Genomic DNA, 25,010 nt, shown 5'->3' on the forward strand with positions numbered 1-25,010 from the left:
GCCTGTAGCAGTGAAAATGGTGCCCTTACACTGAAAGCCCCAGAAACAGAACAGGGGCCCTGGCTGGTTGGGGTTAACCCCAGCTGCAGCAGGGGGTTGCATTCAGGGGAGGAAGCTGCCTGTAGGAGATGGCGATTCCTGTGGGCAGGGGTGCAGTGGGCGGGAAGAGGCACACAAGCAAAGGAAAGGCCTGTGTTTGTCAAATTCTTTGGGGACAGCAGGGGCAGGAGCACAGCAGAGTCTGAACAGAAGTGGTTCGGAATTCAGGAACTGGACTTAGCTTCTGAACATCTGTGTAGCTGCTTCTCTAAAAACAGTTCCTGGAGGTGCCTGAGGGCTGTGCTTCCTTTCCAAAAGGGGAACGTGAGCACTGCCCTGCTTGTTCCCTGCCAGCCTTCCATTGGCCAGTGCAACAGCTATAATTATGGAGGCCCCAATCCTGCAAAGATTTGCACCCGTGCTTAGCTTCCCACACAGTGTGCAAGCCCATGAATTCGAAGGAACCATTGCAAGGCTTTGCAGGGTCAGAGCATGAAATGATGAATTCATGGAGAACTTCAGCCCAAGTTTCACTGTCCATCTAATACTATAGGGTTTCTGGTTCCTTCTTCCTGAGCCCAATGAGGGGCTCTCAAAGGGAGGAAGCCAATGCTTTGCTCTGCTGTTTGGTTTGGTATTTTTAAGTGTTGCTATGGCAACTGTCCTAGACATATCTTAGTGCCATTTGTGTTTATTTGAGAGAGTTTTTTCATTTTCCCTACCAAAGGAGTAATTGTCATTGCTCCTGACTCAGCTGCTAAGGGAAAAGCTGCAGTTTGGAATCTCGCCCACTGGCTAGGTAGGATTTCTTCCCTTATAACAGCATTTTCTACTGGCTTTTGCCTGCCTGAGCGCTGCCCAGATCCCACTGGGAAGCACTGCAGCATGGCCTAGAATGCAGCCTGCAGCCGCCTTTCCTCGGGGCTGCAGCCTGAGGAAGATGCAGGTGTTCACAGCTGGTGAACTCGAACAAGAAGCCATTTCAGTTCCTCTCTCAAAGGCCAGAGAAATGTCGCGTCTCATCCTCGTTCCCTTTCAGTGACTGTGACTGAGATTTTCATTTCAGGACATAGACACACTGGATTTCAGAGGATTTCCATGAGTCAGTGAGAATCATTGGTACATCGTGACTATACACCGCGCCTTTCAACTTCTGCAACAAATGAGGCAAGGGTCCCCCTACAACTAGCCTCCTTCACTACTACCGTGCATAGAATGAGAGGGGGCCCTATGGAAAAAAATAGCATGTGATCGTGTGATTGGAGACGGTTTTACTATGCATAGGCACAAAGGGGATGAATGAAGGTGCCTGGGCAACCTTAAAGTGTGGCATTTCCTAACTTTTCAGGGCTTGTCTTTGCAAGCTTAATAATGGCCCTTTAACAGCAGCTCCTCTGTGTGTAAGATCCAATTAAAAAAAACAAACTTGAAAAAACCAGAAATTCCATCATAGGAACACCCACTGGGGATCGTCAGCAGGACTGGAACCCTTAGATTCACCATGCAGACCTCTCCCTCTTGAGCTAACAGACTGACTGAGAGCAGTAGCAGGTTGCCATGCTATCTGTGGACCAGCCACTGGGGGGGGATGATTTTTTTCTCTCTCTCTCCACCGATATTTGCTGACAGCAGAATAATGTCGAGACGCAGGAATTTTGGGTTCTGGTCCAGGTTCTGGAAGGAAGTGTGTCCTACTGGTCACATCATGCTTCCACTCCTGTTCCCTCCAAACCTGACCCCTCCCCTTAAGCCTGTCCCTCTCCTTGTCCTGTCCCTCCCTACCACACCACCCCTTGTCCCAGTCTTCCCCCACCCCTCTCAGTTCCTTGTACTAAACCCAGTCCTCTCACCGAGCCAGCCCAGTCTCCACCCCCCGCCAGGCTCCTCACTTCTCTAAAGCACAGGGGCGCTAGAACTGCTCAGTTAAATGGTTAAAAAGTATTGAACATTGGAAAAACAACATATTTTCCCCCCACCTCATTCTCAGAAACAGCTGGACCATTTTTGCTCAAAAACTTTCCAAAGTTCTGAAGCCTGAGGCAGGCGCCCAGCACGGGAAATTTCAGACCAAATTGTTAAAGTCTGGCAAAATTATAAGCAACTGAAAACAGAGTCTTGTAATGGGAAGTGTCAAGCAGCTTTAAGCATAGGTGGCACTATCAGCTCTGCCTACAATTATCTGTAATCACACAGGGCATTTCTATAGCCTGGAATGTTTTCTTATCTAATCAAGCACCACAACACCCCATGAAGTAGGGCGGCATGTGGAGAGAGGTGACGTGACTTCCTGAGGACACAAAATGAGTCAGTGGCAGAGCTGTTTGAGGACACAGCTACTAAATACCTAGATAAGTTAGAACGCGGTGTTCCCGGCTCTGCGGGCAACACTCTCTTGTCTCCGGTGGAAAGGCCCCATTTAATGCACTAGGACCGGTTCTGATTTCAGTCTCTATGAATTGTGCAAACTCAGCGGGGTGCTCGCATGGCCCCTGGAGCACCAACATTCAGTCTCTCCTGCACTAAAGTGCCCTTTCCCCCGTCGCTCTGCAGTCTGTGAGCTTCATACCACGTCCCCTTCACCGTTTCCTCTTCCCTTGCTTCGTGTAGTGTTGAGAGGCCTCTGGAGAAGACGACTAGTGACCTGCTACCCAGCTACTGTAAATGGTTATGTACATTTACAGTGACAGCCACTATAATGGTCTATAAACCAAAGCCAGCTAAGGGACATGTGTGCACAGACATGGTTTAATCCAACATCATTTTTTTGCTTGAGCATCCTCTGCTGGCCAATTGCTGCAGAGCAATTCCTTCAGCTTGCTACAGGGTCTGCAGCTGTCATGGGGCACAGGGGAGAGTTCTGTCTTTGGAAGGACAGATCAGGTCAGAGCTGGCTTCAGGCACAGGATCCTGCAGTGGAGCAGACTGGGACAGCAATGTGCCTTAAAAGGAAATATCCATTCTGGGGAAAGGGCAACGGGCTTTAGCGCCGCTGAGGTTCGTGGAGGGCAAGGGAGAAGGAGAGGATGGTCCTAGGGAGGCCAAAAAAAAAGAGAGAGAGTCAGAAACGGAGACAAAGTGGAAAGCAGGGTGGGGTGCAGGGGGCAGGATCCCAGCGGGGATGGGCACAGAGGGCAGGCGCCCAGCAGGGCGGGGTGCAGAGGGCAGGCACCCAGCGGGGCGGGGTGCAGAGGGCAGGCGCCCAGCGGGGATGGGAGCAGGGGGCAGGCTCCCAGTGGGGTGGGGACATGCAGAAGGCAGGATCCCAGCAGGGATGGGCACAGAGGGCAGATTCCCAGCGGGGATGGGCGCAGGGGGCAAGCTCCCAGCAGGGATGGGCACATGCAGGGGGCAAGCTCCCAGCGGGGATGGGCACATGCAGGGGGCAAGCTCCCAGCGGGGATGGGCACATGCAGAGGGCAGGCTCCCAGCAGGGCAGTGACCTTGCTCAGCCACCCGGTGCTGGGAAGCGCCTTGCCATGTTTCTGTGAATTTACATTCTGGTCAACTGTTTGGAGGTTGTTTCCATTTTGTTTTGGTTTTTTAAGAATTCAGAAATCAATCAGTGTCGGCGCAGTGACTTATGACGCACATTCCACAGGCATTTCTGTTCAACTCGGCTTTTATTCACCTTATTAGGATTAGAGCAGGCTCCTCACTACAGCGTCTGGCAACCAGCGAGATGTCAACCAGCCCTGGGGAGCAGAAGAGATTGCTGGAGAGCCAGCACAGGGGATGGGGCCGTGGGACACAATGATAAAGTGCTTTCTCCAGAAGCACCACGTGTGTTGCGCCGGGAATGCGGTGCGGCCAGGAGAACACAGGAATGGGCACTCCCATCTCCAGACCAGAACAGTAAAGGAAGCAAATTTCCCCAGCGACTGGAGCAGCAAGTGCATTGGCATCATCGAGGTGCTGCAGCCGCACTCCGTCATGCCAGCAGGAGCACTGTGTAAACCAGGCCAGCCCTGCTTCATCACTGCCCGTCAGACCCTCCTGCCCATTTTAGCTTATCTCCATACGGGATATTAACCCCCAGGACAACTATTCTGGCTTCTGGCTGCCGTTTGTGCAGTAGCAAGAGGCACTGCCTCAGCCCAGAGAGGAAAGGCCAGTGCTCCTACCCAGCCAGCCAGGCCTTTTCTTTAATCTCAACACAATCGATTTTTTTGGTTTGGGTTGGTTTGTTTTTTTACAGAATCTGTAGCTTCAAGTGGGCTCATCCTGCCAACACCTGCTCTCTGGGGGAAACAGACTGGAAAGCTGGGATCCCAGAGCAGCTCCACGTGGCCAGACAGTGAGAACAGAGGCACTGGTGTGTGGTGAAGCAGAGTTTCTCCCAAGGGCCAAGTAGAGCCAATTTCCTATCCATAAGTGATTGTGTCCCGCAGGCAGGCCCAATCCAGGGCTCACTTCAGGAGCAGGCGGATTTTCCTGTCGCCAATCAGGAGCCTTCAGGAGCAAAACAAAGAGAGATGAGCATGGGCAGCATATGTACCATCCCCATCACAGGAGTGCAGGGCAAAGAAAACACAACCTCCTTGTCCCACTCCAGGTCGGACACTGCCCCATGGGAGGGAAAGAGACAAATGGGTGGGAGGTTGGTAAGGGAAGAGTGATGGCTCCAGAAAGAGCAGGATAACATGCTGTATTCAGGGATGATTTAGACCTCTACAATGTTTCTTCCTTCACAGGGACTCTGGGAACATGCAGAGGATTCTAGACGTCCCCTGTTTTCCAGCTGGGCATGCACATTAAATAGCTAAGGGACTGCCATCATTCAGAGAGAGGGGAAAACTCCAAAGCAAGGGGGCTGGAAGAGTCTGCAGCACCTCCGCAGCTGGTTAGGATCTGGCTGAAGCTTTTATTGCTAATTCTTATTGATCAGGGAACTTTGTTCCTGTGCCTTTAGCCTTCTGATTCATGGGAGCAGATTCCCTCCAGCCAACTTTGCATCACCCAGGGGAGGGATTTCCGCCAATCAAGGCCCAGAAAAACACTTTCACCAATGACTCTGGAATCCTTATTTCTAGTGCGGCATCAGAAGATGAGTGTGGAGGGTGGCAAGAGCTCACACTGCGTGTGCTACAGAACTCACTTCCGAGGAGCAGGATGTTGGGAGACAGGGAATTGGGAAGGGTCTCTGGATCCACTACCATGTGGATTTGCCAGTCATTCCCCCGTAGCTGGGGGCTGGGGATGCAACCAACTGGCCAGGGTAGCCTGAGGCGCAGACCCGATCACACCACAGCCAGTGACTGAAGACTGCTCCTGCTCACCTGCTCCGACTCCCTGGGAGACCCTCTGTGCTAAAACCTCCCATCTGGGCCTGAGAGGAGGGACTGGACTCGCCACTTAGTGACTATCCACGTCCAGACGGGGAAACGGATACAAGCAGTACATGGCAATGTGGAGATTAGACCCAGGACCTCTGCATGACAAGGTACACAGCTTTCCCTCTCCTTACACATTTCATCTCCACTACAGACAGTATCCCCTCACCTACCTTATCAATGCACCAGCTAGCAGGCTGGCTACCATGGGCCCTACCCAGTAAACCCAGTGATAGTCCCAGTAGTTTGCTACAAGCGCTGGTCCAAAAGCTCTGGCAGGATTCATGCAAGCCCCAGATATAGCGCCTCTGAAAGAGAAAACAAATGAACGGTCACACAATTCATCCTGCTGAATATACAATGTTCTGCCACGGAACTCCAAGGACAAATTGTTTTCAGAAAATAACAATCTCTGTAATAATGTCCCACTGATGGCTGACTAGAGTAATCAGATCTACTATACAAAATACAATGACCATTGCAAAACTCATCTGAATAACACTGACAGACCTAGGAACATACCGGTATGGACGCCAGCATCAGCTGTTAGCTAGGGAGCACCTCTAGCTGTAAAAATCTTCATGTCATGGAAATGAAAGTGTCTGTTTTAAATTTAAATGTTGGGTTTGTTAGCAGCTTGGGTTTTACGCTCTTTACTGTGTGTCGGTCACAATGTGCTGCGGAAGGGGCACTGAGACATATCTTCCAGCAATGACTAAACATTTGCACCTGACGTCTGTGCTTCAAATCCCACTAGAGGGGGCTCTCCCTTAAATAACCTATTAGCATTCATAATTGCGGGCTCTTGTTATCTGATTCCCGGCACACAAGAAGGTAAACAGCCTGCTTGCTTGAAAAATTGGTGCATGCTGAGGCCAAGCTGGACAGTTTCTCCTAACAACAGCTGGAACATACAGTAAAAAATACTCAAAATGAACTGGCTTCTGTGTCCTTAGGGCTTCCTATTACAAGCATTCCCTGGGGGGACTTTCTTCTTTATCCACCCACAACAGCTCATTGAAAAACTTGATCTGGCTTCAAGCATCCAGCATGCTAGATGCCTGCAGATTGGCCTTTTCTGATGCCATCATCGGACTCTGTCCATGTGCGGCCAATATTCCTCCCAACATGAATTACAGGCTGGTGAAAACAGCCGGAGTGATTCCCAGACATGAAGGCCAGAAGGGACCACTATGATCATCTCCTCCTGGCTAACATAGGCCAGAGAACCTCACCAAGAGAGCATCAGTTACTTCAGAAACTAAAGTCCACTGAATATCCATGGAACCTATTCAGCATGTGTGCAACCAGGCGAGCTTCCACCCCGCTGTGCTTCCCAGCGTGCCCCAGCCCTGCACCTACTGCCCTGTAACAGGGAAGTTTCCACCACAGCCCATTCACTCCTTGGACTTTCTGCTGAGGAGACACTAATCACTGTTTATTGTCTGCGACAGAAACTAAATCCAGACCCACCAACTCATCTCCCCAGGGCTGCTGGGCAGCCATCAGACAGGAACATCTGGCAGCTCTCATTCCTCCAGAGGTACACAGCTACACAGAACACAGAAAAGGCTGTGTGGCTCACCCAGCTAGGATGTCAGCGGTGACAGTGAAGCCAATGCAGAAAGGTGCTAAAGGGCTGCTGGTTTTTTCATTGATGGCTCCCATGCAGACGGCTAAGACCAGGAACATGGTCATAACAATCTCACCCACAAGAGCAGAAGGGATCTGCCCGTCATCTGTGATGCTAGTGAAAGCCGCTCCAGTGGCGTTTATGTATCTGTCATTTGCTGTCATAACCTACAAGAGAGAGCCCTGGAATTGGTACAGTTTCAGTTTCAATCTCCACACCGTGGCTAGTAGTTCCCAGTCAGGACAGTGTAGGTGGATATAACATCAGGGCAGAGAGCAGCTAATCTGATCACTTTCTTTCTGAAAGTCAACCTAAGTCTCTAGCGAATGTAAACTCATTAGCAAAGGCTTTTAGCCTGTAGACAATTACAAGTGGATTAGCCACCAGCTACCCTAGCAAAGCTGTAAAAAAAATTAACCTCCGGTATCTGCTTAATGGTTTGCAGCATAGATGCTATTTATATATCAAGTACTTTGGAGGATGAGAGGGGCAACATGAAATGGGAAAGACCATGGTAAATAGTGGGGTAAGTGCAGATGGCTGTAGCCGACAGGAGGAATATTTTATTATATACAGAAGAATGCATAACTATAACCCTGCCGCACTCACTGAGCAACTGCCACTGAACGTTAGTTAATGAAGATTCCCAGCACCCTGTATAACAGGTATGTCCACATTAAAGACAGGCAAACTGAAGCACCAAGCGCTGGGGCAGTGACTTGCCCAGGAGCAGTGGCTCCCAGTCCTGAGCTCCAAGCACTACATGAACTCCATACCCACAATGGAGGTGCTGCTCATCACCATTTGTGTTCAGATTCCAAGTACAATGTTACTTCTGTAAGTTAAACTAGGATCGGATCGGATGCTATAATCTCCACTGCCTTTTCCGTTAGCTCACACAGCTGCTGGGTGCTGGCTTCCAGCATATACCCAACTGTGCATGACAAACTGTTCTCTGACACAGCGCAAACCGCACTGAGAAACGTAACCTGCCTTTGAGGGGCCCGTACCCACTGCTGAGTTTCACATGTCTGCATGGAGGGGAGCCCAAGACCCCAGGAAATTAACCCTTTAATCTTCTTAGCAAGGAAGAGTCACTCTGATTTCCATACCTTTGCCAGGCCAGCTCCAATCAGCCCCCCACACAGCTGGGAGAGCCAGTAAGGGATAAGCAGCATGATGTTCAGTCCACCGATCAGCCATGCGGCCAAGGAGACAGCTGGGTTAAAATGGCCACCGCTGGAATCAACAGGAGAAGAGATGTTCAGTGGCTCCGCTGTGGGACCCTCTACCCCGAGTTCCCCTAAGGAGAAGAATCTGAGCCCAGCTGGAAATGACCCTTTTAAGCTGGATTCAGACTCAGTTAAACCTTATGCTCTTTCAAACTGACCCGTTACCTAGGCAGCTGCACACCGGTAAGAGGCCTGGGCAGTGATTCACAGTCCTGCTCTGCCTCTGTTGGATTCTGCCCTGCCCTGCTCATTCTGGATAGATGATTAAGGGGTAGAAGTCAGGGAAAGCTTCTGAGGCTGGGACAGGGAACCAGAGTCTGACTGCACACAGGGGGGAAGGATAGCTCAGTGGTTTGAGCACTGGCCTGCTAAACCCAGGGTTGTGAATTCAGCCCTTGAGGGGGCCGTTTAGGGATCTGGGGTAAAAATCTGTCTTGGGATTGGTCCCGCTTTGAGCAGGGGGTTGGACAAGATACCTCCTGAGGTCCCTTCCAACCCTGATATTCTGTGATTACAGGAGCTTAAAGATGGGGGCTAGTTACACCAGAACAGGGCAGAGGGACCGTTAACTTGTAGGGGCAGGAGCCAGGAAAGGGAAATGCTTGCAAAGAGTTCCCAGCCTTGCACCTGCAGGCTTCTCTGAGCAGCTGATGGTGCTATCACCTCCCAGGGGAGCGACCACAGCAACATGCATCCCCTGGTTTCCTTTAGGGAGGAACCAGGGCATGGAACAAGCATTGCTTTCGCCTGCTGTTTCCCTCAAGGTTCCTCTTTGGTGCTGACAGTTTACAAGTGCCATTCACTAAGACTCCTTGTTCCGGCCTGGCTGCCCAAAGCTGTTGCATGCAATGTGAGAGCAGAACTTGGCCTGCACGTTCTCTTTCCCTTTCCCCATATTCACTGTTCTGACCCAGGAGGGATTTGTTCACTGACCCACTTCTTGGGCCATCAGCACGGCCTGGACTTGGAACTTCCTGCATTAAAAGCACAAGCCTCCACTCCTTGAGCTAAAGCCGATGGTTGGTAGCAGTAGCAGACTCAGTAATCTCTCCTGTGGACCAGCCTCTTGATGAGGACAAAGATCCACTCTCTCCGTGCATGGGTTACATCAAGATAACCCCAGTCTCTCGCGATGTCCTTGTGGAGCCCAGGCCAAATGCACTGCTGGCGTAATGAAGCTATGCCTGCCCAGGCTAGCCGTGAGCCTGGCCGCCAGCATGCCAGGATCCTTCTGGAGGGCAACGGGAGTTTAGAGATGCCCAACACACACAGGCAGCTGAGAGAGCTGGGACCAAAAGCAGCTTTCTTCTGCCTGGCTGGGGTGTTGGATGTCAAGTCGCAAAGCAAAGGCAAAGCCTCAAACAGGATGAATGAAAACAGCAAAAAGCCCTGGAGCAGAAATGGCTGTTAACTGTCATTATTGCTGGGCTTTTCCTGATACTTCCCACAGTGTGCAGGGCACTTCCCAACATGTGAGTATATTTGTGTCGCCGCTGATGTAAAGATGCTCAGACGGTCCCTGATTACCCTGCAGCCGCGCTGATCTAATTACTCACAGGCATTGCTGCAAGGGAAGGGGTTAAATGAGGAGAGGGCAGGGATGTTCTTCCTTTGATTCACAGAGAAATCAGAGCTGGGAAAGACTCTTTGAGTCTCCTTGTCCCTCTCCCCAGCCCATGCAGGAGTGTGGCCTACAGATGGTTCGCTCCATCAGGAGAACGCCCTGCCTGCTAGCCCTTCCCTCTTTCCCCTGGCAGCAGCCCCACCAGGGGATGACAAGGTCTCACAAGGCTTCATACATCAGCAAGTGCTGATACGAATGGTCCCCATTTTCTCTCCCCGAATCCTTTGCCTCTTCTCTGGAACAATTTCTCTCTTGTGAAAACCAGGAAGAGAGCAAAGGCTGTTCAGCACTGGCCAGTCAGAGCAGTGGGGCACAGTGTATACTCCATCCTGTCACACGTAGGTGAAGTCTGAATGATATTCAAGGCTGGAGCCCAGAATCCCAGAGCTCTATGGCCCTGATCCTGCAACGGCATCTGTGTGACCAAAGCCCTGCACTCAAGCATTGCATGCCCCCAATCCTGTAATGAGGCTAACAGGTTCACATGCCTGGATCCCACATGCAGGATGGGGGCCTCTTGTCTTGTGACAGGGCCTAAAACACTGGTCTCTAGAAGTGCCAGTGAGAGGCAAATGCAAATATTTTTTAATGAAAACAGATTACTGGGGGAACACTCATTAATGAACTAGCTTCATAACCAAACCCTGATAATAAATTGCCCTCAAAGCTAATGAGTCAGAGGGTTTAGGAACTGTGATTATTTCTGATTATTCGGCTTTAATTAAAGAGGTAATGGAGTTGCTAGGATTTAATTGACCGAACCAGAGGAGAATTAATTAAGTTTTCAGGTAAATTCCAAAGCTTTATACTGCAGCAATGGAGCAATTCCAGCTGTAATCTTGGTGTGGGACTGAAAATGTAAATCAGGGGTAGGCAACCTATGGCACGGGTGCCGAAGGCGGCACGTGAGCTGATTTTCAGTGGCACTCACACTGCCTGGGTCCTGGCCATCAGTCCGAGGGGCTCTGCATTTTAATTTAATTTTAAATGAAGCTTCTTAAACATTTTAAAACTTCATTTACTTTACATACAACAATAGTTTAGTTATATATTATAGACTTATAGAGAGAGACCTTCTAAAAACATTACAATGTATTACTGGCCCGTGAAACCTTAAATTAGAGTGAATAAATGAAGATTCGGCACAGCACTGCTGAAAGGTTGCTGACCCCTGATGTAAATGATAGGGCTAAATCCTGACCCTAATAACAACAATAGTACCTAGCTCTTCTCTAATGCTTCACATCAGTAGAGCTCAAAGCACTTTACAAAAGAGGTCAGGATCATTATTCTCTATTCTACAGATGGGGAAACTGAGGCACAGAGGGGGGAAAGTGACTTACCCAAGGTCTTCCAGCAGGCCAGTGGCAGAGGTGGGAATAGAACCCAGAGGCCCTGAGGCCCTGTCCAGTGTTCTGTCCACTAGGCAAGTTGCAGGATCTATATTTGCAGTATATGGCCCTGACTCAGGGAAACCCTTAAACACGAAGTACATGGTGAAGTCCCATCAACTTTAATGGAATTTAAGCATGTACTTAAAGTTATGCACAAACGTAAGCGCTCCCAGAATCAGGGTCTCTCATTGTAACTGTGTATCTGTAGGGTGTTAACACCCAGGAAGGCGAGGAGTTGTTTAAGGTGGTCACAGGGGCACAGTTAAGAGTAGTGGATGAAATTCAGCAGTGCCTAACAGTGGGAAAGGGGTAGACCTATGGCTAAACAACACAGCAGGGGAAATGCTGGAGGGAACAACCTTGCCCTGGCTGAGGAGGATGGATGGGGTGACGGAACAGAGCTTTCCCATCTCTACTTTCACCGGTCCAGTCGGTGACTTTAACCCTGTCTTTGCAAGAGGCAATAGATGCTTTCAGGAAATGGAGACCAGCCTAGTCCAACAATTTAGCATTCCAGTCAGGCCTGTGTATACTCACGGACCCACCTACTGTGTCTGTTAGTGGGCAAAAGGATAGTTTATTTAGCCACCCGAGTACAGAGCATCCAATCTATCGCTAGTCATGAAACCTGAGCATCATTTATGTTTTTTCCTTCTAACACTAGGCACATTGTCAGCAAAGGCTAATGGGGTCCTTGGGTTTCACTGCTAGCCTAGGTATACTCTGTGTATACATTAACCAATCCACAGATAACACTGAATAACAGGCAGTTAATAAAGAGTCATAAAATGTGGATTCCAGCCTATTTTTTACAGAGCATTGATCAAAACAAACATGTTTTTGCAGCCTTTTTGTTCTGTCTCGGAAACAAACTTCTAACCCCAAGGTAGTCGGTTCAGAATGATGCTTTTGCAGAAAAACTTTAATTGAACAACCCACTCCTTGTTCCAGAGCGGGAAGACTGCAAACACCTTCCGCTTCGTACAGAAACTACCTGCTTTATCGACCATTAAAAAGCTGCTGAGGCCCTATGGAAAAGTTGGCAGAGCATCCTTTTTAGAGACAGTGGAGATTTCGTGTATCTCCTTTCCACTGTTTGTGATTCCTGGAGAATAGTGACCCGAAAGCAGCTCCGAGCTTCGTCACCTCCAGCTGCTTATTCCTCACCTGAACTGAACTCATCATTCATATTTGTGACATCACAATCATCTCCAGCTAACTGAGAAATCCCATGGGATCAATGGGCTTTGTTCTATTAAAATCAATGGCGTGACCCTCCTGTGCACCAGCTGAGGATCTGGCCCGATGTCTTTAACTGAGGAATAAGCAGGGAGAGCAGATGAAATTGTAAGCAATAAAAAGTCATGGTTTGATGCCAATGAGGCGGCGTACCCAGAGGTTAGAGCAAGGAAGCAGGAGTCAGAAGACTGGGATTCTTTATTCCTTCCCACAGCAACACAGTGGCTCACTCTGATGGTAAAAAACGGTACCTCCTTGCTCAACAGATCTGCTCCCTGAGGGATCTCAGAGGCACAGCTGCTGGCTTTACAAACAAACCCATCCTTCCCTCTTAGCCTTGCTGAGCCAAAGCAGCTGTGGGAGAGGGAGCTGGATTCTGTTCTGGCTCACGCATCATCAGCAGAATTGCTAAGTCCCAGTGGCAAAATCTTTACCTTCAGGTGTAGACTTTATTCACCCCCACACGACAAAGACATAATATCCTTCCATTGGTCCAGGACTCCTGCTGATCACACATGAGCCACACAGGACGTGCTTTGATCATGAGAACACAGGCTGTTTGCAGGACTGGCAATTAATGTAGGGGAAACTTTTTCACTTGTATGCTGGGAAAATTTGATCTGGAGTGGCTGAGAGAGAACAGGGCTGGAACTCCCCAGTGCCTGATTTAGTCACCATTCAAAGGAGATTTGTATCTTTCTCTCTCTGGGGCTTTGTTCCCAATTTTAATAATGCAATTACAATAATATAATTATTACAGTAATAACTACCTTTGCAAAACTTGGAGAGAAGCACTGGACTGGGAATCATGAGACCTGGCTCTGCCACTGAGTTCAGACAATTTGGTCCTCATTCTGTGCCTCAGTTTCCCTTCCCACTCTTTATCTCTCTAGGGCCAGATTTTTAAAGCTATTGTGAGTTAAGCGCCTAAATATCTTTAAAAATCTGTCCCATTGTCTATTTGGATTGTAAGGTCTTCAGAGCAAGAGCGCTCTCTCATTATGTGTACATGAAGCCCCTAGCACGATGCAGCTCTGCTCTGATCTCTGCTGGGAACTGTAGACACTACTGTAACACAACCAATAATAAACCTTAACTGCAAGGCACTGTGTGAAGTGCAGAGTGTGATTATTAATTATCACTATTACAATTATATCTACTGATCCAAAACACAAAGGAGGCAAGAGAAAGACAGAGAACAGGCTCACTCTAGCTAGCTCTCAGTCAGCAGAGCCACATTTGCATGCTTTCCCGGGAGGTGTCAGGAAGCCTTTATGTTTTGGATGCCTGCCCCCTGCTCTGTGACTGTCTGAGCCCCTCGCTGCACAGTCAGTGCCAAGTAGCCAAGTCCCCAAAATTTTCTCACCTGATGTTTCCCAAAATGGCGATGATGAGCCCAAGAGCCAACCCATGTGCCAGGGCGGGCTGCAGCCTCCCCGTGCCGTCCACATTCTCAATCACTGACGCGCACCCGATGAAGACGAACAATGCCGACCCCAGGAGCTCGGCCACACAGGGCTGGGCATACAGCTCGTACCAGTGGGGCTGCGGCGGTTTGTACTTTCCATCCATTTCCACTTCCTTTATGGACATGCCACCAAACTCCAGATCAGACATCGGGGGAGCTGAAATGAAGCCGGCAGAGTTGTGATGGCATCCAGTGCCATGCTGGGTGCTGCCAGCCAGCCGAGCAGGCTCACCACGGAATTGACATCTTACATTAGAACATGAAATTCAGAACAATCCAGATACAAACACAATCGCTTAACTCCTTTGGGGACAGCTTGCTTCGAAAGCAGGGAGCACTTTTCCAGTTACCCATTAAGTGGGCTAGGCACTTCACACAGCAAGAATATAAGAGATCTGGGCTCTTATGATCAAGTGCCAACAGGGGACCTTCTGGTGCCAAGCCACTGAAAAGGGTTTGGAAAGCAGAAATTCTGCGTGGATTTTTTAAATGCCTTTGTTACACTGAGGTACTTACTTTCTGAGTGCTCTGTTCTTCTGGGAGCAGCAGAGACCTCTTGACGCCAGCAGGACCTCAGAGAGCAATGATCGCCCTGCACCTAGAGGAATGGCTTATCTGTCTCATAGAAATATTAGAATGCTCCCTACTTGACCTGCACAGAGACACAGCGTATGAGAGGCTTTAAAAGAATATTGGAATGGATTTACATTGTTAAAAAAAATGCAATAAAATCCGAGAGGCGGGTACTCCAGCCCACAGGAGTATGAAAGCTATTTATCTCAATGGTTCTATGGTTCAAGGATTTGTTCAGGATTTCTGCCAAGTCGGGGACTATGGTTCCTTCCCCCGTGTGAAGTGCAGAGTACAATCCGCGTCAGTTCCAGTTGGAGGGACAATGGGCCTGACGCTCTGAGTGCCTTTTGCTGAGTTTTGTTCTCAGAGCGTAACGTGCCATTTGCACACCTGCTCTCGCTCCCTTTCCAAGAACAAGTGCGTGTGCGCGCGTGTGGGGCTCTTATTTGTCTGTAAAGGAGCAAGCAAGCAGAATAGTTATGACAGCAGCAGGCTCTGGGGAGAAGGAAAATAGCCTCCTGGTCCACAAACAGTCCAGCCTTGCGTTCTTTCCTCAGACAAAGCTCCCTGGTGGGTCTCCGGTGGAAGTTCTCCTGGAGCAAGTAGTTCCCAGCTGAAGCCAGAGTGAACTGGAAAGAAAGGAGCTGTGCCACTAGCAAGGGAGGACTGAGACCGTGACTCACCTCAAGGGCGGCTCATGGCTCTCCTTCACGACTGACGTGAAATGGAGCCAAACTAGACCATGCGAAGCTGGAGGCCAGGGGTGCTCAGGTCACACCAAGTTAAGATGGGGACAGGCCTGAAACAAAGCACCCCAGGCACAAACCTTGGCTTGGGAGCTGCTGCATGGTGAGCAGGAGAGAAGTCCTCTGGCACGGCCCAGCACACCAGCTTTGGGGGCAGTTTGCACTTTAGAGGCATCATTCTTCGTTACGAGGGGCTGCACACAGTGTTGCTGCTATAGGTTCACCCCACTGCACACCCCAAGAGCCCCCTGCTTCCTCACCCCACCAGTTCCCAGGTGCCTCCTTCCTCTATTTCAGGGACTGTCTGCAACACCCCCCGTCTCCCTCATGCCAGAGTCTGTGTCCCCCCATTTCTCTCCTCCCCACATGCCAGGGACTGTGTATCCCATTATCCCTTCCCCCCATACCAGAGAACCCCATGTGCCCCTCCATGCCTTCCTTCCCCCCATAACTTGAATCCCTCTCCACCCCACCCCAGGGTCTCTGTATATCTCTCCTTTCTTCCCCTGTATTGGAGGGGATAGGCAGATGGCTGGTGCTCCCCCTGCCCCTCACCATAGAGGCAGGCTGTGGGGAGGCAGTGGGGAAGGAATGAGACCTCCATCTCTCTCCTCTCCCTCTAGCTCCCCTTGCTGGCTGAGCATCTGCCCCACAGCTGTTAGATGGCAGGGGCTCCCTGTGTCCCTCATTTGCCCTTTCAGTTTTCCGATATCCCCCCTAAATCAACAGAGCTCTGCCCTCTGGGGTCGAGATCATTCCTTGGAAGTTGGGAACTGATTGGCTGCAGCGTTCAAAAGTTATTGCGTTACAGACAGACACGTGTGGGAGTTTGCAAGCTCGGCCAATTCTGGTTGTACCTAGAGGGACCAACCAAGAGCAGAACTCCATTGCGCTAGATGCTGCCCATCCACACAGGCACTGTCTTGAAGGACTTCAGTCTAAGCAGACCAGACAGACAGAGTTGAGAGAGAGGGAGTGCTGCTAGCCCCATTCGACAGATGGGATCAGTGAGGCAAAGAAAGAGTAAGTGACATGGCCAGGATCACACTGGAAGTCTGTGGCAGAGCCAGAAATGGATCCAGATCTCCTGAGCCCCAGCCCAGCGCTTACCCCAACCTCAGCCTCCTCCTCTTTGACCAACCTTTCCGCTTCTTTGTGACCATCATTAAAAACCCTCTCTCAGCAGAAGCAAAGGGAAGTCCACACTTCTGGGAGGTTAGACTCAAGCACATTCCCAGGAACGAGGGCTTGAGCTCTGTCAGCTCTGTGGAAGCACTGTCATCCCTGTGACACTGGGGATCACACGAAGGCCGGGACCTGGACCCACCCCTGCCTTCCCTGTCCTCCCCAGGAGACAAATGCACTTCCTTCAGTGTGAATACCTGCTTGCGCTTTCAGACTATGCGTCTTGCAGATGGGAAGAGCTTTTGGCATAAGCAGTGCTCAGTCCTGCTCTCACTTGGCTGCTGCCAGCTTCATTCCTGCAGGCGGGCAGGGAGCACCAGCGTCCCAGTCAAACCGAGAGAATAAATCACAGCTCCAGGATGCAGGGCGAGAGCAAGATCAAAGTGAAAACCAGATGGAGTGTTTGCCATGTTCCTTGGTTCGGAGAGACCCCAAGTAAGAAGTTAATTATTACTGCACTCCTGCTCCTGGCCAAAGGGAGTGGAACAGCCTGGCTGCAGGCTTCCCAGCAGCAGGAAAGCTGTTGCTCTAGCTCACTGAGCCATTAGCCTCCTGAGACGTTCTTCAAGAGAAAAATAGTGAAGCACATGAACATGCTCTGCTGCCATTACACTGACTGTTGCTTCCCACCACAGAGGCAGCTGCATTTTGTGGCGAGTGAAACGAAGCCAGCGTGCACGGTTTCTAACCCTTCCTTGTGGAGGGGTGTGGGAGAAGGTTCTGTAAAAAGCTGGAGAGCGGCTCTCTCTCCCCAGAGCCATGCAGCCCAGACAGTAACCGCAAGAGCTTTCTCCAGCCCAGCACTGTCCCACCAACAGGCCTCCACGCCGATCTGAACAGAGCTGGTGATGACACAGAAGTTTGGTCTCCATGGACTGTTAGCTCCTTGGCTAGCTGTGGGGCACATGGAAACTGGCCAGTTAGTGCCACTGGGGTGGGAAGCAGGCACATCTTCACTAGGAGCTGGCCACCAAGCTAGTGAGGAATTCTGTAAAGCACTCTGCAAATCAATACAAAATCCCCAGGCAGCTTGGGGGCCACTCCCACTCCTTCCTGCAGGCAAGCACAAATCCTCAGGCTACAAGTGAAACAGGCTCCAGCCCCCATCACCACAGCACCTCACAATCACCAACAGATTTTATTCTCAAACACCCCGGTGAGGACAGGAACCCTTATCCCCCTTCTCCAGCCAGGGAACTGACGCTCTAGGTAGATGAAGAGACTTGGCTACGAAGTCTGTGTCAGAGCCAGGAATGAAAGCAAGGTCCCCAGCACCCCGTTCACTAGATCATCCTTCCTACTCTAGCACCAGCATCACTAGCCCTTCCACCAGATCGCAACCCAGAGGGCAGGTCACCCAAAAAGGCAGATGGGGCCAGATAAATAGATACAGACTTGATGGAAGCAGAAATATTGGGGCCTTTCACCCTGGCAGAGGCTCTTGGTGCTACTCTGATGTGCAGGCAAAGAGGCAGCTGTCCTGATGGGGGTGTTACCAGGCCCCACCCCTGCGCCTGAGAGAGGAGAGGCTTTGAGCAGTGCAGCTGGCATGGCTACCAAGAAGAGTGCCTCTCTCCTGAGCCAGGGCATTGAACACCAGCCCAGAAATGTGAGCGCCTCAGCATTTCACCACCTTGAGCAAGAGTTGGTGAGGTTTTATTTTTGTAGTGGGTAATTAAGGAACCTGGTTTATGGGGATTGTTTCTCTCTTAACTAAAGGCAAAGAATCCTGGGGATGTTTTTATGATGTTTTCCCAAGGCTTTGGGGGTGGGAAGGAAATTTTCATTTGCCTGTCTCAGCAAGGAGGGTCCCAGGCTGCACACCACAGGAGGGCCAACACAGCAATGACGGAGGGAATCCAACTTGCCTGCTTTTAAAGAAGAAGCCGACTGTCCAGGCCCTCTCTCCACAGACTCCATTCTAAAGTCCAGGGATAAGTCTTCTCAGCACTGGGCTATCTAACCCTCATTCAGCCAATTAATCTCCAGGGTTTAGCTCTCCAGCAGTGCCCTGCACAGACCAATTCAAACCTAGAAAAACACCCAGTTGGTCCCATCTTATAAACCACCACAAAGCAGCGTATATAACAGGGACTAGAACCTCCTGGGTTCCTGAACTATCAACTCCTCCCGGATTGTCATTACTCCCCAGGGAGAGCCCTGCTCCTCCATTATTGATTAATTAAGCAACCATAGAAAAGCCTTGCTGGCTACGAGAGCCCTGCTCTTAAAGGAATCCAAACCTGATTTCTTTGTTAGGGTAATTATTGCAAGAGAGAGGAGCAGTTAAGGTGCAAAACAAAACAGCCATGTCCTGAGTCAGCTGGCACTTGCATAGGTCAACCAGGAATAACTCCACGGAGTCAATGGAGTTGCACCAACACAGGGCTGAAGCAAGCAAGAGAAGAATCAGACTCTCGGAATGTTTTCCAAGGAAGCAATGGCTTCAGACCACGGACTGACCACAATTCAAACTGTAGCATTGGCCCAGCGTCCGCGGCTTTTTAAATATTTACCATACTTGTTTGGGGAAGAGTGAGGTTCTTTTGAATGTGCTACAGGAGAGATTAGTGTAGAGGTTAGTTATTGCTAATCACAGGACTGGAAATGAAGTTTCAACAAACAAGACAGGTGCAGTAGAGAGGAATCTCTTGTAATGATGGATAACTGCACACCGTTTGCAGCCAACTCATGTAAGCAGCTTGGCTCTGAATGTTTCTCTGAGCTACCCAGACCCTGATTCCACCACACTGGGCTGAATTGGCCTCAGGAACAGGCTCTCTCGTGAAATTTCAGAACTGTTGGTTCCAGTCCCAACCCAGAGATGGATCCACTACGGCCTTACTGACCCAGAAAAATCAGAAAGCAATCAGTGTATAACGAATATGCCATTGTACGGTAGTGTCTAAAGTCCCCAGCTGAGATCAGAGCAGGGCTGCATCGTGCTAGGGGCTGTACGTACGCATGATGAGAGACAGCTCTTGCTCTGAAGACCTTACCATCCAAATAGACAATGGGACAGATTTTTAAAGGTATTTAGATGCCTAATTCCCAATACCTTTAAAAATCTGGCCCTAGATGGATAAAGGAGTGAAAAGGGAAACCAAGGCACAGAATGGGAATTGATTTGCCTGAGAATAGACCAGTGGCAGAGCCAGGATTAGACGCTGGGACTCCTGATTCCCAGGCCAGTGCTTCTCTCCAAGTTTTGCAAGGTAGTTATTATTGTCATCCCCATTTTAAAATTGGGAACACAGCCCCAGATAGAAATCTGCTCTGAATGGTGACTCAGCAGGAACTCGGGCGTTCCACACCTTTCACTGTTAATTTAAAAGACATGCTCTTCCCAACGGAGGATGCATATGGAACAGCTGCTCCAGGACACCAGCCTTTTAGTGCACATGTGCAAGGTTCCAGCAACAGCTCCTAGCAGCAGCACTTCCTACCATGCCCAGCAGTGACAGCAAAGCACTAAGGATCTCTTTCTGAAGTTCCCTTATCTACCGAGGACATTGCCATCTGGGTCCATCTCTAAGTACATTCCATCGTTAATGTCCATGGAAGTTGCACCTGCTTATTCCAGAGCTGAATTTGGTCCCATTCATCTAATTCAACTGCCTTCCTCCACTGAGTAACTAACGTGGAATGGATCTGGAAACCTCTGATGTGGGATATGCACAGACATCAAATAATTCTGGTAGAAATTATACAATTATGTGACAAACACACTGAAAACCCCAATGCAACAAGATCACCAAGGAGCACTTAACATGCCCAAGTAAATCTTATTTCAAACGATAAAACCAAAAAACAGGAAAATGACTCAAAAGCAGCAAAATCTTTGGAAAGCAACACACAGAAAGCCTATAGCTATCCCATGATCATGAATAGACCATAGTGTTTCAGTAAACTGGGTCAGTTATCGGCGACCCATCTCAACAGTCTCTCAAGGTCTTGTTCCTCTGGTAGAGTATTTTCCCAAGGTCCTACAGGAGATTGCTGTGCATGTTGCTGTAGGCCCCTTTGCTTTTCCTACTGGCCGTGCATCTAGCATGATACAGTTTTGTTTACTTTTTTAATTTACTTTTTTTACATTCAGTGAGACGCTCATCATGGCAGCTGCCCTGGCGTTTGCTCACTCTGTGGGTGGAGCACAGTCCGTTTCATTAGAGGGGTTATTAGGCCTCCCTTCTCTCGTCATAGAAAAACAAGAGCATAGCAAGTGCCATAACAGGGGTAGACCATGGGGCCATCTACTCCAGCTTTCCATCCTCTGCCACAGTGAACGCACAGGTGATCCAGGCAGTTAGATTTTCCACTTCCTGCTCAACTTGAAGAGACGAATGTTCCATCTGATCTGCTCTCTAGCACCCTGGCAGAACAGACCAATCCTCAGTTCAGCCAGATTTCCTGTCGCTAACAGTAGCCAGTGCCTAGTGTTGTAAAGGAAGGCAATGATCTACAAAGGCAACAGATAAACACTACTAAATTGGCAGGTGCTTCAGATATGCTGTGCATAGATTAAACAGCTTGATAGCCATACTTCAGCTACCACTTCAGCACTGTAACGTAAGGGATTTTCTGCTGATTTCTTTATGCCCTGAGGCGGGCAGATTGGGAGCCCTTATAATACCAATCTAAGGAAGTGTAAATGCTGCTGCTATTCTTATTCACAGAAATATCGCATCTCTTCCCCATTTCCTAAAGCCAGAGCTTTGGCAGGCTGGTGAGTGACTATGCAGCCAGCCAGCGGTTATCAACCAGAGCACAGTTTTGCTTGCTCGCAAGTTTCCTGCCCTTCTGCTCGGATGCTGAGCAGACTTGCTGCTCTTCTTCCATGCCAGCTAGAGCCACACATTTTATTTTCCAAGGGTAAAGAATGCAACAAACTCCTGAATAGCAGAGGGAAGTGAAGCCACAAGACAAGTGGTCATGTCAAAAGAAGGGACAATATGGAGCACACTAATAATCAACAGTGACCGCACTCAGTGAGTGGATATCAATGGAAGGGCATATCGAGCGGGGACCTGGAAGGATCTGTCTTGGGTCCAGTTCTGTTCAATATCTTTGTAAGTGATTTGGACAATGGCATAGAAAGGACACTTGCAAAGCTTCCAGACAGTACAAGCTGGGAGGGGTTGCAAGTGTTTCAGAGAACAAGACTGAAAAAAACTGGGCTGTTTAGTCTGGAGTAGAGAAGACTGAGGGGGGACATGAGAACAGTCTTCAGGTAGATAAAACAATGTTATAAAGAGGAGGATAAACTGTTCTCCATATCCACTGAGGACAGGACAAGATGTAATAGGCTTCAAGATTTAGGTTAAACATTAGGCAAAGCTCCCTGTCAGGGCATTGAACACCAGCCCAGAAACATGAGCACCTCAGCATTTCACCACCTTGAGCAAGAGTTGGTGAGGTTTTATTTTTGTAGTGGGTAATTAAGGACCCTGGTTTATGGGGATTGTTTCTCTGTTAACTGAAGGCAAAGAATCCTGGGGATGTTTTTATGATGTTTTCCCAAGGCTCCGGGGATGGGAAGGAAATTTCCATTTGCCTGTCTCAGCAAGGATGGTCCCAGGCTGCACACCACAGGAGGGCCAATACAGCAATGATGGAGGGAATCCAACTTGCCTGCTTTTAAAGAAGAAGCCAACTGTCCAGGCCCTCTCTCCACAGACTCCATTCTAAAGTCCAGGGATAAGTCTTCTCAGCACTGGGCTATCTAACCCTGATTCAACCAATTAATCTCCAGGGTTTAGCTCTCCAGCAGTGCCCTGCACAGACCAATTCAAACCAATTCACCTAGAAAAACACCCACTTGGTCTCATCTTATAAAACCACCACAAAGCAGCGTATATAACAGGGACTAGAACCTCCTGGGGTTCCTGAACTATCAACTCCTCCTGGATTGTCGTCACTTCCCAGGGAGAGTCCTGCTCCTCCATTATTGATTAATTAAGCAACCATAGAAAAGCCTTGCTGGCTACGAGAGCCCTGCTCTTAAAGGAATCCAAACCTGATTTCTTTGTTAGGGTAATTATTGCAAGAGAGAGGAGCAGTTAAGGTGCAAAACAAAACAGCCATGTCCTGAGTCAGCTGGCACTTGCATGGGTCAACCAGGAAGAACTCCACGGAGTCAATGGAGTTAAACACTAGGCAAAGCTCCGTCAGGTAGTTAAGCAAAAGAACAAATTGGAGATTTTTAAGAACAGGTTAGACACACACCTGTCAGGGATGGTCCCTAGATAATACTTAGTCCTGCCTCAGTGCAGGGGTCTGCACTAGATGACCTATCAAGGTCCCTTCCAGTCCCACATTTCTACAATTCTATTTTGCTCTACTTTAGCACCTCCCAGCTGAGGATCTCAAAAGGCTTTACACACTTTGACCAATTAATCCTCCTTGCCCTCCCCAGGCAACAGTTAGGGCTTGCTTCATCCACCACTGAAATGCAATTGACCCTATGGGGGCTACACCCAGGATACGAAATGGAGAACAAATTGCAGGGGAATGAATATAGGGAGGCAGAATGCAATTAGCCAAACTGGAATTCAGCCAGAACACTTAACAGCTCCACTCTAATGAGAAGCACCAAGGGACCTTATAGACTGGAAACAATCAGCACCTTGGCACCGCCAGCAGTGCCCTAAGAGGCTAGGAGTTGATTTTAGGCTCAGACCTGGGCACTGGATCTATACAGACTCCAGGAGAATAATGCCACCTCGTACACTTTCTGCACCATTTGCATTCTTTGGAGGTGACCTATTCATGTTATAATCAATAGCTAACATATTTAATATTTAGAATGAGTAGAATAAATCAGTGTACAGTCCATTAGACCTCTAATAGTAGCTGCGGTACTGGAAACAGCAGTTGTGTTGAGTTCAGCTTTGCACTTAAAGCAGGGATCCAACCACGTTGTTCTGTATGAAAAACCCAGTGACTGCTCCCCACACTTGCAGCACTCACGCTTTGAGTACAGAATTATCTTCTAATCAATTAAGTCATTTGAGTTTATTATAAAAATAATTTTAAAAATTGGTCATACTGTCTATAGTGTGTCTTCAGATGTCAGTTTAATCTAATTTGGGACAATAATTAATGTGCATTAATCATGTAATTAATGTACGGTGTCACAACAGGGCAGAGTTAAGGTTGGTTGGGTGCCCTAGTTGTGCATTTTCAGACCTTAACATGTTTAGTTTTCTTTAAAGTTTAACCTTCACTGTGATTTTCCTGGATTTACAGTGATTGTTTTGAAGATAATTACACACAAGGAAACTCAAGTAATTCCTTTACGGACCTCCCCTCCCCCAGTTGAAATACATGAAAAACCTGGCAGCCACTCTCACACAGTGTAAGCTTATAGAGTTGGATGTGTACAAACTGGCATAGCTAGGCAAAGGCGTGGGGACAGTAACCGAAGAAATCTGTTCACCTTAGCAAGCATTTATTTTTGGCTTTTTTGCGCTTGAGCTGATAATGTGGGTTTGTTCAATAAATGACAACAGCAACTGTGTATTTTACAAAGGAAACGTTAGTATAAAACTGAACAAACAAGATCCTACCAAAACAATGCGGGTCAGGAGCAATGGAGCAAAGATTCCCTGCATCCATCCATCAGGAAGAGCAGAAGCAGCGGAAGGAATACTTAGCCAGACAAAGGCTGTACTGCAATCCAACAAGAGATGTCTGTACTAAAGAGATACAAATCAGCACTGTGTGTGTTAGACTGCCCCCGAAGACTAGATTTCCCAAAGGCAGCTCAAGATGCATCTTTAGGCACCTTCTGCTGCAAAGGCACCCAGGGGCATTTTCAAAAGTGCCTCGCTCAGGCCAGATGGACCAAAGTGTTTTAACGTGGATTTTTTTTTAATTGCATGACATATTAATGCTATTCCAAGGAAGGGTTTGTGCTTAATGTAGCTTTCTTGGGGGGTTTCCATGTGGTGGGGTTATTTGGAAGGTAAAATCTTCCATACAATAAAGGTCCATACGGACAACTGTTCCTTATACACCTACCAACAAAACACACTGACCCATTTCTTAATTCAGTCAGCATATGTTGCAAGCATAACAGTTAACATGTTTTCTTTAAAGAGCAATAACGATAACAATGCAAAGGCAACACATTTGATGTGGCCTTATCTTCATCTACAGTTGCCAAAATTATTTGGTTTTACAGACTAGTAATCCCAATGTTACACATGTTTAATGAGAACTCATAGAAACAGCTGTGCCTACATAGGTTTTATTCGCCTATGAACATTTAAAGATCTTATTTGTCCTTCTTTTGCTTGAAGATGCTACCACACTGCTTAAAAAGAAATGGAAATTTCCAGAGGAGTTTCTGTAGACACTGGCCATTTTACTGACAAAAACATGGCTAGAAGAGGGCCACTGCCCCCAAAGAAATTCTAGATAAATTTGGTTTCTGTGGAATCCCACAGAAAACCAAGGGAAAGAACCACACTTAGATCTCAGCTCTGGTACACACAGCTAATCACCTCAGCTTTCCAAGCAGTGAATGATGGCACCAGGCCACTC

The 25,010-nt window shown here is 48.7% G+C and overlaps 1 protein-coding gene across 4 annotated transcripts; it reads right to left on the reverse strand.

Moving 5' to 3' along the window:
* Positions 1 to 1,870: 1,870 nt before the first annotated feature.
* AQP8 (aquaporin 8) lies at positions 1,871 to 14,574 on the reverse strand. Of its 4 annotated transcripts, none has more exons than XM_050968624.1 (6): positions 14,476 to 14,574; positions 13,858 to 14,116; positions 8,115 to 8,241; positions 6,955 to 7,169; positions 5,543 to 5,677; positions 4,360 to 4,488 (listed from the first exon to the last, which is right to left on the reverse strand). In XM_050968624.1, the coding sequence occupies exons 2-6, from the start codon at positions 14,106 to 14,108 to the stop codon at positions 4,446 to 4,448; spliced, it is 771 nt and encodes a 256-aa protein (XP_050824581.1). In that variant the 5' UTR covers positions 14,109 to 14,116; positions 14,476 to 14,574; the 3' UTR covers positions 4,360 to 4,445. The 4 variants fall into 4 exon arrangements, 3 of the variants coding, with proteins under 3 accessions (XP_050824583.1, XP_050824581.1, XP_050824582.1); XM_050968625.1 differs by lacking the exon at positions 14,476 to 14,574 and adding an exon at positions 14,211 to 14,283; XR_007776390.1 differs by lacking the exons at positions 6,955 to 7,169; positions 14,476 to 14,574 and adding an exon at positions 1,871 to 3,068 and having other exon boundaries at positions 3,668 to 4,488; positions 13,858 to 14,298.
* Between the last annotated feature and the right edge of the window lie 10,436 nt (positions 14,575 to 25,010).

Source organism: Gopherus flavomarginatus, chromosome 9 (assembly GCF_025201925.1).
Source record: "Gopherus flavomarginatus isolate rGopFla2 chromosome 9, rGopFla2.mat.asm, whole genome shotgun sequence".
NCBI lineage: Eukaryota > Metazoa > Chordata > Testudines > Testudinidae > Gopherus > Gopherus flavomarginatus.

Coding starts and splice junctions, on each gene's coding strand:
- AQP8 (XM_050968624.1), bottom strand. CDS start 14,108: ATGTCTGATCTGGAGTTTGGTGGCATGTCCATAAAGGAAGTGGAAATG. Junction 7,170..8,114: donor TTGGAGCTGGCCTGGCAAAG/GTATGGAAATCA, acceptor TCTCTCTTGTAG/GTTATGACAGCAAATGACAG. Junction 5,678..6,954: donor ACCGCTGACATCCTAGCTGG/GTGAGCCACACA, acceptor TTTCTCTTTCAG/AGGCGCTATATCTGGGGCTT.